Source organism: Schistocerca gregaria, chromosome 4 (assembly GCF_023897955.1).
Source record: "Schistocerca gregaria isolate iqSchGreg1 chromosome 4, iqSchGreg1.2, whole genome shotgun sequence".
Lineage (NCBI taxonomy): Eukaryota > Metazoa > Arthropoda > Insecta > Orthoptera > Acrididae > Schistocerca > Schistocerca gregaria.
In genome coordinates this window covers 107,374,342-107,389,965 of record NC_064923.1, presented here as the reverse complement: position 1 = coordinate 107,389,965, position 15,624 = coordinate 107,374,342, and the positions used below count along the sequence as shown (strand labels likewise).

Below are 15,624 nucleotides of genomic sequence, written 5' to 3'. Positions count from 1 at the left end.
TGAGACATCAGTACCCAGAATAACCATCTATGACCTTGATACGTCTGGGCATTGAGTAAAGCAGAGCTTGGATGGCGTGTACAGGTACAGCTGCCCATGCAGCTTCACCACGATACCACAGTTCATCAAAAGTAGTGACTGGCGCATTGTGACGAGCCAGTTGCTCGGCCATCATTGACCAGACGTTTTCAGTTGGTACGAGATCTGGAGAATGTGCTGGCCAGGACAGCAATCGAACATTTTCTGTATCCAGAAAGGCCCTTACAGGACCTACAACATGCGGTCGTACATTATCCTGCTGAAATGTAGGGTTTCGCAGGGATCGAATGAAGGGTAGAGCCATGGGTCGTAACATATCTGAAACGTCCGCTGTTCAAAGTGCCGTCAATGCGAAGAAGTGGTGACCGAGACCTGTAACCAATTGCACCACATACGGTCAAGCCGGGTGATAAGCCAGTATGGCGATGACGAATACACGCTTCCAATGTGCGTTCACCGCGATGCCGCCAAACACGGATGCGACCATCATGATGCTGTAAACAGAAGCTGGATTCATCCGAAAAAATGACGTTTTGCCATTCATGCACCCAGGCGGTCCTGTGATGCAGTGTCAAGGGTAACCGCAGCCATGGTCTCCGAGGTGATAGTCCATGCTGATGCAAACGTCGTCGAACTGTTCGTGCAGATGGTTGTTGTCTTGCAAATGACACCATCTGTTGACTCAGGGATCGAGACGTGGCTGCACGATCCGTTATAGCCATGCGGTTAAGATGCCTGTCATCTCGATTGCTAGTGATACGAGACCGTTGTGATCCAGCACGGCGTTCCGTATTACCCTTCTGAACCCATCGATTCCATATTCTGCCAACAGTCATTGGATCTCGACCAGCGAGCAGCAATGTCACGATACGATAAACCGTAATCGCGATAGGCTAATATCCGACCTTTATCAAAGTCGCAAACGTGATGGTACGCATTTATCCTCCTTACACGAGGCATCACAACAACGTTTCACGAGGTAACGCCGGTCAACTGTTGTTTGTGTATGAGAAATCGTTTGGAAACTTTCCTCATGTCAGCACGTTGTAGGTGTCGGCACCGGCGTCAACCTTGAGTGAATGCTACGAAAAGCTAATCATTTGCATATCACAGCATCTTCTTCTGTCGGTTAAATTTCGCGTGTGTAGCACGTCATCTTCGTGGAGTAACAATTTTAATGGCCAGCAGTGTATTAGTGACATGTAACTAGGTTTGCCATTTCTGCTCGTGCTGCACTCTTTTTAGGCACTCCGGGTACGTCATTGTCCTGCTGTGTCAACACGCAGGGCACGTAGGCGAGGATGAGGTACGAGGCTCGCAGCTTACCGCGTGGGCCTGCGGGCGCCCTTGGTCGCCGCCCTCGGCCGCTCCTCCGGCAGCGCCCGCGCCCACGCCGCGGCTCTGCGCATGCGCGCGCGCCGGCCGCTGCTTCTCCGGCGCGGCCGCGTCACCGCCGCCGTCGCCACAGCCGCCGATGCCGTTGCAGGCCGCCTGCGAGGGAGGGCGCGCTTCAGCCACCTCTGGAGTGCTGCCCCCCTCCTCCTCCACTCCTTCCTCCTCCTCCACCGCGGCACTGCCCGCGTGGGAGCTGCTCTCCTGGAAAAAAATTGCCTCGTTATAATTGGCCAGAAGAGGAGAACTGTCGTTTCTGAGCCATTCGCTAGACCCAACAGGTGGCTCCGGAAGGTTTTCACTCCTCGTACGATGAGACGCCACGAGGCAAACGTTATGTTTAACAACTCCAGCCTCTTTTTTCGACAAACGCTCCACTGAAAACTCATGTCTACCAAATCGTTTTATCCATTTACCGGATTTTTGACGACCTAAATAGGTCAATTATGACGTACCAACAATTACATGTATTATAAAACTGAAATCTTTCTGAAGCTTCTTTAATTTCCATACGTCATTTTCATTTCGCAAAATTCCTGTAAGTATTACAGTAATAATATTAAGAACTACGTCACAGCGTGAAAATCCCGTTATCAAAAAATTGATTAATCCATCACATATCATTGATTTTTATAATCATAAAACCAGGGATTGCAACTGGGACTATTGACACGCTGCCTCTCCACATCTTAGTTACTTACAGCTCGTACGGGTCTCGTATACAGCTGAATGCCATTTATTTCAGAAATCTTAGTTCACCAATAAAGTAAGCGGTTCTCAAATTAATTCACCGACGGGAAAAATATCGCAACACCATGAAGAAGTTGTGCTACATAAACGAAAGTTGGTAAATCGTCTGGTGGTGGTGGTGCCTGTTCAAATTTTGTGCCAGAGGCACAAGAGGGGCGCTAGTACATTTCCTTTAAATACACGCTGTAACGGTCGTCACCGTTAGTTACCATTTAGGTTGGACGTGGTGGGTTTAAACGAGGTTGTGTAAAAGGACTAAAGGACTACACAGAAGGACTAGGCACGAATGTACCCACTGTACATAATTTCTGGCAACGGTGGTCACCAGAACGTACGGTCGCGAGAAGACCGGACTCCGGACGGTCACGTCGCACAATCTAGAGGGAACCACATGTGTTCGGCGTATCGCTCTGCCACAACGTACTGCATCTATAGCAGCGATTTGAGCAGCACTTGGAACCATAGTGACACAACGAGTTACTTTTAAGGACAGCTCCTAGTCAGACGTCCTGTAGCGTGCATTCTACTGACGCCGAACCACCACCGTTTGCGGCTTCAGAGGTGTCTAGCGAGAATTCACATGGCAGGGTGTATGTTTGTTGTGTTTTCTGATGACAGTTGGTTCTGCCTAGCTGCCAGAGATGGCCATGTGTTGGTTAGATGGAGAACAGTTCAGGGCTTGCTACCATCTTGTGTACGTGCTAGACATATTGTGTCTCACTGTTTAGAGGCACAAAACGCGTGGGTGTTTTCAGCTCGCTACTAAATGCAAATAAGTAGGAGGCAGAGTTGATAGGAGCTGAAGGAGTCCAGGTTGAAATAATATGCGGTACGGTACACTGTTAGAGAGAAAGATTATTATTAAAGAAACACATAGTACAATGAAATTAGTTATCTTCAGTAGGTTGTAGGACTGCAGCTGCGGCTATAAACTGACAATCTCGTAACATGGAATACCATAAACTAATACAACATATTCTCAGGGACTAAGCCTGATGGGCCCTCCTCAGAGAATCAATGCAGACATTACAGAACTGGCTAAGGGCCGATTATGAAAGTGCGTATGCCTTGGTTGAAATCTAGCTAAGAAGTGAACGAGGCACACTCCAGTTCCGTCGAGCTGCACAGCCCGCTAGAGTGCGCTGTGCTCGGCAGACGACGGGCTGCCAACCTTGTGTTGGCGCGGCGTTGTAGTAATATCTGTGGCAATGATACTACAATACACATTGGACCTACACTTGGATTTATGGTCTTGGGTGCGATTTCGTGTGAGAGCAGTAGCGCTCTCGTTGTTATCCCACGCACCCTGTCTGCGAAACGGTACGTCAATCTGGTCATTCGGCCTATTGTGCTGCCATTCATAAACAGCATTCCACGGGGCATTTTCCAAATGGTTAACGCTCGCCCACGTACCACTGTTGTAACCCAACATGCTAATACAGAGTGTCGACATGTTGCCTTGATCTGATCGATAACCAGTTCTGTCTCCAATCGAGCACATATTGGACCTCACCCACAAACAGCATTCACCGCCTCAGTAGTGACCGACAAAGAGCAACAAGCATGGAGCTCCATCCTACGAACTGACATCCGGCATCTATACAACACACTGCATACACGTTTTTCGTCGAGGAAATGAAAACAGAACTATTTGTCAATTAATCTCATGGATGTCATGGCAAAGGCCACTTCTCACATTCTCAGTATGTCTGTCAGCTTGCTTGGCCAGCACAGCCATTTTAAGTGTTCCTGACTAACGATACGTAATACAGAACTTGAAAGGACGACTGGTCCAGTCTATATAACAGATGATATCCCTTGCGCAAATGTGACATCAAGCAACGTGACGTCACCAACCACATCCAAGTCTGAGTGCTTCGATTATGGGACTGGATTGTGACTCGAGGAGGTTATACAAGGTATTCAGTCATTGTCCAGGATAATATGCATAATAATGGAAGATCAGCGTAGTATAGCGGATCTATATAACGAGTGGCAGTTGATACTAACCTAGTTATAACATACTGGACATAAAGAGTGGAAGATATGTACAATTACGTGATTGCCGATGAAACACTGACAACAGCGCTGACCTAATATACTTAGGAGAAACCGTACAGAGAGACCTGAAGTGGAATAAGTTCACAAAAACTAATCGTAGGAAAAGCAGAAACCAGGCAGATATTCACAGAAATAATCTTACGACAATGCAATTAATCCTTGAAAGCTGGTGAAGATGTCGTCAACCGGAAAGCTGGATTGGAAACCACCATCAACCAGGAACGGTGCTATTATAGGTGTTAACGAGAATGTTTTCCTCCGGCCTTTGAACTGACTTCTTTGGCCATTTATGAGAGAGTCAACGGTTTATCTCGTACTGATAACAATGTTGCATTTTTATGTTATCAAAAATTGCAAAAGGTGAAAGAAGAGAAAAGCCGCAGATAAAAATTGTAGGAATGACAGGGGATCGAACTGCAGTCCTTCAGATGTGAATCTGGCACTAAAGAACTGAGTCACCAAGGTTCACAAGAATGAAATAAGTGGTTTACAAAACCTTCGTTTAACATATTCTAGAGCATTGTCCGTCAGGGGAAGACCCTTCTCCAGTTTGGTTTAACCGAAGAGAGAAGATCAAACAAAATCGTCAGTGTCCTCACAGGGTCGTTTAGTGTTTCATATCTGCTCAGCCACCTCCATTGGCAGAGCCACAGTAGAAATATTGTACATGACGGAAAGATTTACTGTTGAAAGGGCGAGAGCGTATGTTCCCAGAAAGGCTGCCCACCATATTATTTCCTCTCACAAAGGTCTGCCGCCGTGACGATGCTACAAAAAGGAATTATATGGAGGCTTAACGACAACCACTATTCTCAGGCACCATTCGTCAATGTAATTCAATTGTTCAGTCACCAGACCCAGATGGAATCTTTTCACCTCTACTGCAATAAGCAGGATAGAGTTCAATTAGACTTCTATGTTTGGTTTTAACCTAGCAGCAGGAGCCATTTCTAATGTTTGGAGAGTAGCAAAAGTTTTTATAATTCTCCTGGGAGAAATAATTATAACAAGACTAAGCATATGAGACCGGTCAGTCTGCCCTTTCTAAATACATCAGCAAAACAGATTAATGGGCACGTTAGGGAAAGGGGGTTAAATGACGTATTTCTACATGAAGACTGACACGCATATCAACCAGGCTAAGCACGTGAAACAACATTTCACAAATTTTCTGGGACTGTAGAAGAACTCCACACTTTCAGGCAATTCCTCTGCATTTTTCTGGATACTGAGAGCACTTTTAGCGAATCGATCTTCAAATCTATGTTCTGAGCTAAAAAAGAGCAAGGCAATAAGACCACAGCATGCAGGTAAATTAAGAACATGATGAGTAGATGAGAAGTACACGACACAATGATGACTGAGGAAATAGTGCTCAACATCACCTGAGCATATCCACAAGCAGCGGTTTTGTACCCACTACTGTATAACCTAGTGGTGAATGAACTCATTAAAGCGGTAAATGCTAGAGGTTACTTTTGCGAATGATACATACACGATTTAGTCACAGTATTACTTAGTAAGTTTGTTAGTAGCATTAGAAAAATGGCATAATGCGCATTTAACGTAGTGCAAAATTAGTACTGGACACTCGTGATGGGAACAACCGAATGAAAGGAATCGATTCATTCAGTTGTTGGAAAACAGTTGACCCATTCAGTTGCAGTTACATGTATAGAGCGCGCAAAATTCCGTGGTGGCTAGATGCACATTCGGCTGGGGAAGCGTGGGGAGAGCGGCAGTGGTGAGGGGGTCGCTCAGAGCGCTGTAGGGGAAATGTCGAGCACTGGAGGGGAAGTGCCATTCTAAACTAAAGCCTACACTCATACTTTTTGGGGGTTCCTCCACACTCACAATAGCTTGGTCACTATTCAACAACATATCACCTCTTCTTTGGTTAATATCTAAAAAGAATTCCACCGAAAATGCAGGGATTTATTTTCGCCTAGTTTGTCAACCATTTGTGACATTCAGGGAAGAGTCACGAGTAGGGAATTTTGAGTAAAACGAACACATTTCTCTTCCTGCCACGTTAAAATTTGTTTCTTTTGTCAAAACTCAGCGGAATTTACACAGCTCACCTCACTAACATGTTGTGCACACGCAATTGCGAGAGAATTCTAAAACTGTGGTTTCTTAAGTTATTAAGTGATGAACGGAGAAGTAAGGTCAGTATCTTGTAAAAAGCACATCCTCGATACAAAATACACATTTAATGACTTCATTTATGTCTTTCCAAAACCGACAACATTTCTTCTTTCAGTAGCTATCGAAGACCATTAAAAATTATATTCTTTCATCGGGAAAATCTGTAGTTACTGGAATAACATGGTAGACAATGAAGTCTTGCATAATAACCATTTGGCAAAATTCTCCCCTCTTTACAAAATTGTGGAGGCTTTCGTGGCCACTTGGTCATTTTACTGACGTTTCGCCAGCACGAATGGCTGGCACTGTCAAAGCTTCACCCTCCATTGCCGGTGGTGAACTGGAGCCGAGCTCGCGGCTTCAGACTATATGTACCTGGCGCGCCAACATCCGAGGGCTTCTCTGCGGTCATTTCCGGTGCGGTTCTCCTCGAGCTACCTGCGACGGTCGTTCGCTGCAGTACGGGATGCCAGGATCCGTTTACCTTAAGGCTTTCCTCTCTCTTGTTGAAGCTGTTCGCGTGTTTTTGTATTCCTGCAGCTTCTCTGAACAAGTGCTTCTCTACAGCCAGAACTTCCGTGTCGGCGAATTTTATTACGTGGTCAGTCTTATTCAGTGCGTGCTCTGCCACGGCCGATTTCCCCACCTGCCACAACCTGCAATGTCGCGTATGTTCTTTGATGCTGGTGTTGATTGATCATCCGGTCATTCCGACATAAACTTTTTCCCATGTGCATGGCATGCGGTATATTCCCGATATTGCAAGTGGGTCCCTTTTCGCCTTTGCCGATCTAAGACACTCTTTGGTCTTCCTTGTCGGTTTGAAAATCGTCTTTACACCATGTTTGCGCAATATACGGCCGATTCTGTCCGTCACTCTGGGAATGTATGGAAGAAAGGCCGTACCCGAGATTTCTTTTTCGGATTCTGAAGTGTAACAGAGCCAAACACCTGGCGAAGTCAGGGATTTTCCCTGCCTCATGATGACTGGGTGTGACTGTGTCGTCTTCATCATGATTATTCATCCCCTTTACAGTCGGAGGAAGGCAATGGCAAACCGCCTCCACTAGGACCTTGCCTAGTACGGCGGTGCGGGTCTCCCGCAACGTTCCCCTACGCTCTGTCACAGAGTATGGGACTTTATCTTCATCATCTTCATCTCTAAAGCTGTTGAGAAAGACTGCACGTCGTGGGCGTCGGCAAACACTTGTCGGCCTCTCCTTTGAACAAACGGATGAACTCGCCCAGCTCTTTGGACAAAACTTATCAATGCGCATCGGCCACCGTATCCAGCGTGATCTGTATCGGTTGAATTATTCATTCATTCTTTTGAGAAACCGGTCTGTGGTAGCAACCGAATGAAAACAATCTATTCAGTTTGTCGGACTACTCATTCACTATTTTGAAGGAAACCAATACGTGGGAGCAACTGAATGAAAATAATTATGTCAGTCGGTTCTAGTTTTACCTGTCTGTTGGATTATTATTCACTTATTTTCTCCAGTGAAAGCAGTCAGTGGTGGCAATCGAATGAAAAGATTCGACACCGATGTAGCTTTGGATATTGACTCGATTATTAATTCTTTCTTTCTTTTCAAGTCAAACAACCAGTAATTTTTCGGTCGGCTGACCCATGTGTACGTTCTTTTAACTATCCATTCTTTAGTGCTGTACATGACCGCGCTATCTATTCATTCATCTGAATGAAACTAGCATGCAATAATTCAATTAGCTGAGCTAAAGCCACGCTATATTATACTGACAGAGGGTGGTCCTAAGAGGAGATGTATCTCAGACATATGCCGAAGTTAAAATAAGCATTATACATGTTAATTTTATTATGTACTGAATGGAGTAATTTGTCTTTTCATCATTGAAAACTGAGTCATGTATTGTTGTAGATTAAGTTGTTCCTGGTGCCATTAACGCTAAACTAATTAACCTGCCGTATCGCTGGGGTAGGCCTGTCATCACTTAATTGCCGACCCCAGACAAACCTTCGAAAACCCCTGACGTATGGGTCAAATCTAATTATTTTTCCCGGACACACACAGTCTGTAGACGATAAATTGCTCCATGGCCACGACGTTAGCGGAGAGCGGGGACGTAAGAGGGAGAGGGAATGTTTTCTCACTTGCAATGTACGAGCGAACAACGCCAGCGGGCGGGCGTCTCCATAATACAAACCAACATGAGAGTCACAAGGATTTGAGAAAGCTCGTTGCAGAGACGTTCACGTTCAGCTGTCGTATTAATTTGCAGTAAGGAATATGAAAGTAAATGAAATCAGTTTTATACAGTTCAATTAGTAGAAGGCAAATGACAATTAAGACATTCAGTTGTCTGGCGGGCGGGACGGCTTCGCGGTGTATGCGGTCGCCCTTTGTCGGCGCCTTCTCACTGTCTCAAAGAAGTATGGAAAATACAGGGTGTTCCAAAATCGACTTTACAACTTTGATCATATATACACGGTGTTACAAAAAGGTACGGCCAAACTTTCAGGAAACATTCGTCACACACAAAGAAAGAAAATATGTTACGTCTTATGTGGACATGTGTCCGGAAACGCTTACTTTCCGTATTAGAGCTCATTTTATTACTTCTCTTCAAATCACATTAATCATGGAATGGAAAAACACAGCAACAGAAAGTACCAGCGTGACTTCAAACACTTTGTTACACGAAATGTTCACAATGTCCTCCGTTAGCGAGGATACATGCATCCACCCTCCGTCGCATGGAATCCCTGATGCGCTGATGCAGCCCTGGAGAATGGCGTATTGTATCACATCCGTCCACAATACGAGCACGAAGAGTCTCTACATTTGGTACCGGGGTTGCGTAGACAAGAGCTTTCAAATGCCCCCATAAATGAAAGTCAAGAGAATTGAGGTCAGGAGAACGTGGAGGCCATGGAATTGGTCCGCCTCTACCAATCCATCGGTCACCGAATCTGTTGTTGAGAAGCGTACGAACACTTCGACTGAAATGTGCAGGAGCTCCATCGTGCATGAACCGCATGTTGTGTCGTACTTGTAAAGGCAGATGTTCTAGCAACACAGGTAGAGTATTCCGTAAGAAATCATGGCGGTGAATCGAGGAAGTACAGTACATACTGACGAAACTAAAATGAGCTCTAACATGGAACTTAAGCGTTTCCGGACACATGTCCACATAACATCTTTTCTTTATTTGTATGTAAGGAATATTTCCTGAAAGTTTGGTCGTACCTTTTTGTAACACTCCGTATTTCAGAATGGGGATAGCTAGAAAAGTGCGGTTTTCGGCACAATGTTCATACATACCTACGACTCTAGTAGCCGCTTAACAGAGTTCAGTGTGTTAAGGTGACCATATTTTCTACTGCCAAATTCGGGACACATTAAAAAAATTTTGATACTGCAAAAAAAGTCTGAATTGAGCGTAATAAATGCAAGCTACCACTTTGTTACAAATAGTACATTAATTTATATTTTATTACTACCCTCTAAGATGGTGGAGTGCGAGAAGACATGCTGTATTCATCAGTGCTGCAAATTTTCTTGAGCCTGCCTGTATTGTTCATCATCATTATAAAAACATTCGACTCAAGTTTCATCACAACGCCAGTCACTAACATTGATTTCGTATTTCCTACAACAAATTCTGTTTTCTCAGTGCTCCATACATTACTCTTTTGGGAAAATACAGTCTCAGTAACAGCATACCGATACAGATCAAATGAACGCATAATGCAGGGTAAATCGTTTCGTAATTGTTAAAATACAGGACAAATGTGTGTCGCGAATTACGTTCGAAAAAATTCGGGACAGAGGTATGAAAATCGTGACTGTCTCGGGGAGGGGGAAAGGGGGGGGGGGGGTCACCTCAAATGTGTATTCCGTCTGTTAACACAGGTTATCTACGTGATACTCCGGTTCAATGTGCCCGGCCTAGGATCCTCGTTGGTGTGTGCTATTGCTGCTCTGATGCTGTTCGTGCAACCTAACAAGGGAAAACAAGAAGAAATCAGCTTCAGGCGTGTGTGACATTTTGCCGTTAACCGCACCTTTCTACCTATTCCCATTTCTAAAATATAATACTTGATCGAAGGTTTAAAATCATTTTGGAACATACTGTATGTTTACAGGAGAGCGTCTAAACGTGCTATCCGCTGCGTTTTTAACACTTACAGCACGGTGCCCGTATACCGTACGGGCGAGCCTTTACTTGGCTCCTTAAGCGCGTTTAGCGGGTCTCCGAAGCAGTTTCGTCAACTAAGGTGGAGGTAGTTCATTCTTCTTCCGCAAGAGGCCAGCATTTATCGGCTACCTCATCATGGAAGCGATTTTGAGATCTGCAAAGACGAAGTTATCTGCAGTTCATTCACAGGTGTTTACGATCGTGAAAATGGCGCGCAGCGAGTTGACGGATGGCGAGATCTTCGATATTCTTTATGGAGATGCAGGATCTGCAATGGACGATTCTGACAAAGAAGATTCGTATTCTCCAGACGAAAGTACAAGTGATGATTCAGGTATTTGTATGTCTCAATTGTTTGTAAAGTAAAGAGTTCATTACCGCATTTTGTATTGTGAGTAATGTTCATTACTTCACTTGAATTTAGTACCTCTTCGTACAAATCTTAGCATTATTTTTTCTATGCAGACAGTGGTACAGACCATCAGTCACCATCTGTGGTACCTGGTCGTGTGTGCCTCACTGAGCAAAATGAGCAAGATTGGCAGGAACCAGACGATCAGCCAGCACTGCCGGATTTCCAGGAAGTGGTCGGCGTAGCATCGCATTTCTCAGATGCATCTGAGGAGCTGCAATATTTTAGTTATTTCTTTCATGACGGCATTATTCGGCTCATCAAAAGCGAAACGAATCAGTACGTTATTACGGCAATGAAACGCAAAGGTAGCCTGAAAATAAACTCTATTTGGCATAAGTGGTCTGCAGTAAAATTGCAAGAGATTTACTGGTTTTTCAGTATTATTTTGCATATGTGCGTCGTCAAATTGCCGAAAATCAGTGATTATTGGTCAACACACCCGTTTTTGCAGATATGATTATGGGGTAAACTGTTGAGTCGCGATCGACTTTGCGCTATATTTTCGATGTTACACTTGAATGACAATGCTACGTTCTTTAGCAGAGGCAAAGAAAAGCATGACCCACTTGACAAAGTGAGGCCTTTTTTTATTTCTTTGTGAATAAAAGCAAAAGTAGTTTTCATCCAGGCATGAACCAGACAATAGCTGAGGCAATGTGTCCCTTTCGTAGTAGAATAGGCTTCAGAGTATACATGGAAAACAAACCCAATAAATATGGGATAAAATTGTATGATCTCTGCGATTCATCAACTGGTTATATGCCAAACTGTGATGTATACACAGGGTTCTGCAGGGAATGTTGACAATAATATCCAGGGCCTTGTAAAAAGGTTGTGTTCACAGTACTTTGGCAAAGGACATTGCATTTTATGGATAAGTACTACACCAGTCCATCTCTTTTGGACATGTTGTGGGAAAATAAAACTCCTGGAGTGCGAACTGTAATGAAAAACAGGAAATGTTTGCCACGAATATTCAAAACACTAAAACTAAAAAAAGGTCAGATAATTTTTCAAAGTAAACACTACCTCTTGGCAGTGAAGTGGAGGTCAAAACGAGATGTTTTTTCTTTCCACAAAGCATAATTCCACCAGCACTAGTATTCAAGTGAGGGCCATAGGTGGAATAGCAGAAATCCTAAAGCCAGACGTTATTATTGACGTTGACAGAGCAGATCAGTTCTCAAGCTATTATCCGTTTGCCCGAAAAACTTTGAAGTGGTGGAAAAAGCTGTTTTCCATTTTTTTATCATGTCAACTGTCAACAGTTTTATTTTATATAAAGAGAAGACTAGGAGGAATGTATTCCTAGCAGACTTTATTCACAAAGTGGGGAAGAAATTGGCTGAGAAGGGCGGAAATATTTTTCAGCAACAAGCCACTTCATTTTCACAAATTGAGAGGACATTTGAAAGGCACTTTCCAGAGAACGTCCCACCCACTTCAAACAAGGTGAATACTACTAGGTACTGCAAAGTATGTTCAGACAGGGGAAAAAGTGAGACGGGTAAGCACATCAGGAAGGAAAGTAGATGGTGGTGCAAGGACTGTGGCGTTGGCCTTTGCGTTCCACAGTGTTTCCAGGATTTTCACACAAAGGCCAACTACATCTGAACTATTAAAATTCTCCAATTTACAGGTACCTGCAGTTAGACATACCAGTGATATTTTTTTTAAAATTTAGAAACAGTATCATGCCATTACTCAAGAGAAAGTTCATGTAAAACCTTTTTGACCACGAAATTTTGGGCTAGCGTCATCATCGTCATCACCATCATCAACATCAACATCCTGTCCGGTGGGAGTGAGTGAGGGGACGGCTGTGACAGGGGTACAAAAGTCATTTTTAGGCTGTTCTTGAATGTTTCGTAAACAACAGCATCTAGCGAAATTGTTTCCCGGTACAACATTGAACTACTTTACATTTGCTATATGCGTTGCAAGAGTTGGAAAAAAAACAGGTTATTAAGAATAGCGTTTTAACGGTATAAAATTGATGTTTATTGTTAAATGAAGTGGATTAGGAGCAAATACTGAATGCCTGTACCACAAATAAGTGCAGTAGAAACGTATTAACGGATAAAATGTTTTCTGGGACTGTAACAGGGAGGAGGGTAGAAGCATGAGAGTAGGTGCCTCGCCGGTTGTTATCACACATTTCCCTCCTTCCTAGGTGTGTAAACTGAAGAGAGAGGTCATTAAAGCGCCTACATTGTATTTCAGAGAGTTATACGGACCCTTCCGCAGCCCGCCTTATGAATCACTGGTGACGCATTGCGCAGACACTCCCGGGGCGTGGGGGTTAGTTCCCACAAAGTGTGTTAACATCGCATTGCATACAGATAGCAGTTGCTAATAATACAAAAGCAAGAAGAGCTTGTGGAACGATTCTACGTATATCTCTGCACAGTGTCCTACACTGCTACAAGGGAAATTGATTCTCAGTCGTCAGATATGACAGTTATAGCGTTCTTCCAGGAAAGGACCTTACTCTGTAATGGGTGCTGCTAGCTTTGCAGTTTACACACTGTATCTCCCCACATATTGCTCCTCAGTTCTCTCAATGTAACTCGACAAAATAAAGTCCTCGGCTTGTGTTTATATAGTAGAGCTATTTTCAGTTTATTGAGTGACTACTTACAAACAATTGTTAATTAAGGTTTTACGTAAAATACATTCCTACGAACAATGGTTGCAAAGTGTCTTATTTGTAAGAGCTATATTGCCAGTTATTTATGTAATGTTTGGTGGGAAAGAGACTAGATTGGTAAAAGTGGTATGTGCTGCAGTTTCCTGTTGACAGCATATTGTAAAGCATTGTAATCATATCGTAGTCAATACGTAGTATATTAATGAATGACCTCGAAGTTACTGCACTTCTCTCTAACTATTCATTGTGTTGCTGGTAGACTGCATAAATCTCTTCAATGCAGAAATTGCTGGGACTTCTAGAATGCGCTGCACTGTGACGACAGACACACACGCAATGTATTTGCAAGGTGGGTGTCAACATATCAGATGGAACAGGATTGATCACATTCACGTGAAGAACAGTAAGCTGCTGTAATGCACTGTTTCACTTACACTCAAATTTTTGAAACGAAAAGTATCCCCGGTAGTGATGGAGGAGACAATGAAATCGACATTGTCGAATACATGTTGACAGCATGTTACACTTGTGACCAGACTCTTCAACGTGATAAGAGAGTTGACAGCTCCAGCTGCTGAGCTTTTCTGCAAATGAGCTCGTTCAACAACTGCAAATAAGGTACCCACGTAACAAACTGAGAATAACCTCACTATATAAATAAGAGCTCGGTGACTTTATTTTGTCTGCTCACATAAGAGAACTGGACAGGAATGTTGGGGGAGACAGTCTGCCTCTAAACTGAAAAGCGAACAGCACTCGCGGTGCGGGAAGGCTACAACCGTCACATCGGATAACTAGGAATCGATTTCTCCTATATATATATATATATATATATATATATATATATATATATATATATATATATATGTGTGTGTGTGTGTGTGTGTGTGTGTGTGTTGGGGCTTATGGGCGCTCAACGTCGAGGTCATCAGCGCCCTGACACACATTAAAAGGAACGAATGTGGACCTAATAAAACTGAAGCACACACGCAAAGAATGCAGGAAAAGAAGGAAAATGTTACGTAAGAAAGTAAAACGTAAGGAAATGGAAAACGTAGCAACACGAATGTCACAGGAAATTGTCATTGGCTGGCCATTTACATAAAACATGGGCGAGCTTGTCACACAGTGAGCAAATTAAGATCCTCTCCCTAAAATCGTTGTAAAAACATTTGACAAGGCACAGAACTTTAAAACTTTAACCACATTCGTCCGAGTGTTGCCTAAAAGAGATGGCAGGTCCGCTGGCAAGTCAGCCGCGGCCCGCTGGTCTTACGTTTGTGCTGTTAGCAACTAATATCTGTATTTCATATAATGAGAGCTGCGGAAGAGTCGGTGTAACTTTGTGTAGTTGCTTTTTGTGACGTACTGCGGTACAGAGTGGGGAATTGCCTGATCGACAATCCAGCGACCTACTTTCCCCATGCTCTTCTAACCTACACCGCCAGAACACAAACTATCCCTTAAAAACGTTCTAATGCGCTTAAATGTGTACGAACATTTAATATTTCTTCTTAACCCACGTTATTTAACAATGCACACCAACTTTATACCATTAAAATGTTACATTTCATCGTCTGCAATTTTTCCATGTCCTACAATGAGGAAACTATTAGTGCCAGAGTGAAAAACCAACAAGTCATATTTTGTAGGGGACTTAATGTAGTTTAATTTGTCACCTGGAAACATTTACGCTAGAAGGTGCGGTTTTTGGGACAGCAAGAAATAAAAAAAAACGTGACCATTAAAAGACCTCAATTCCCTCACTCATACCCCGCGGGACAGTACATTTAGTATGTCATTCATTACACTCCCCCAACTCGACAGTAGAAAAAATTGCGACTAAGCGAACACTTCTCCCAAGTTTCCTTCGATGAATAGATTAAAAATCGCTCCTACAGAATTGGGAAGGCGATTGACCTGTTTAGCTGTAAGAGGTGGAATTACTAGCACAGGCGCTGCTGGGATGGAGACCGTGCTGGACATG

General features: G+C 43.6%; 1 protein-coding gene across 2 annotated transcripts in view; it reads right to left on the bottom strand.

The window, feature by feature from the left end:
- Window positions 1-15,624, bottom strand: part of LOC126267510 (RNA-binding protein Raly-like) — a 750,937-nt gene that overhangs the window by 13,254 nt on the left and 722,059 nt on the right. For both annotated transcript variants that reach the window (XM_049972810.1, XM_049972809.1), the window contains exon 9: window positions 1,366-1,635. In XM_049972810.1, coding sequence (XP_049828767.1) covers window positions 1,366-1,635 — 270 coding nt within the window. The remainder of the gene's footprint in view (window positions 1-1,365; window positions 1,636-15,624) is intronic.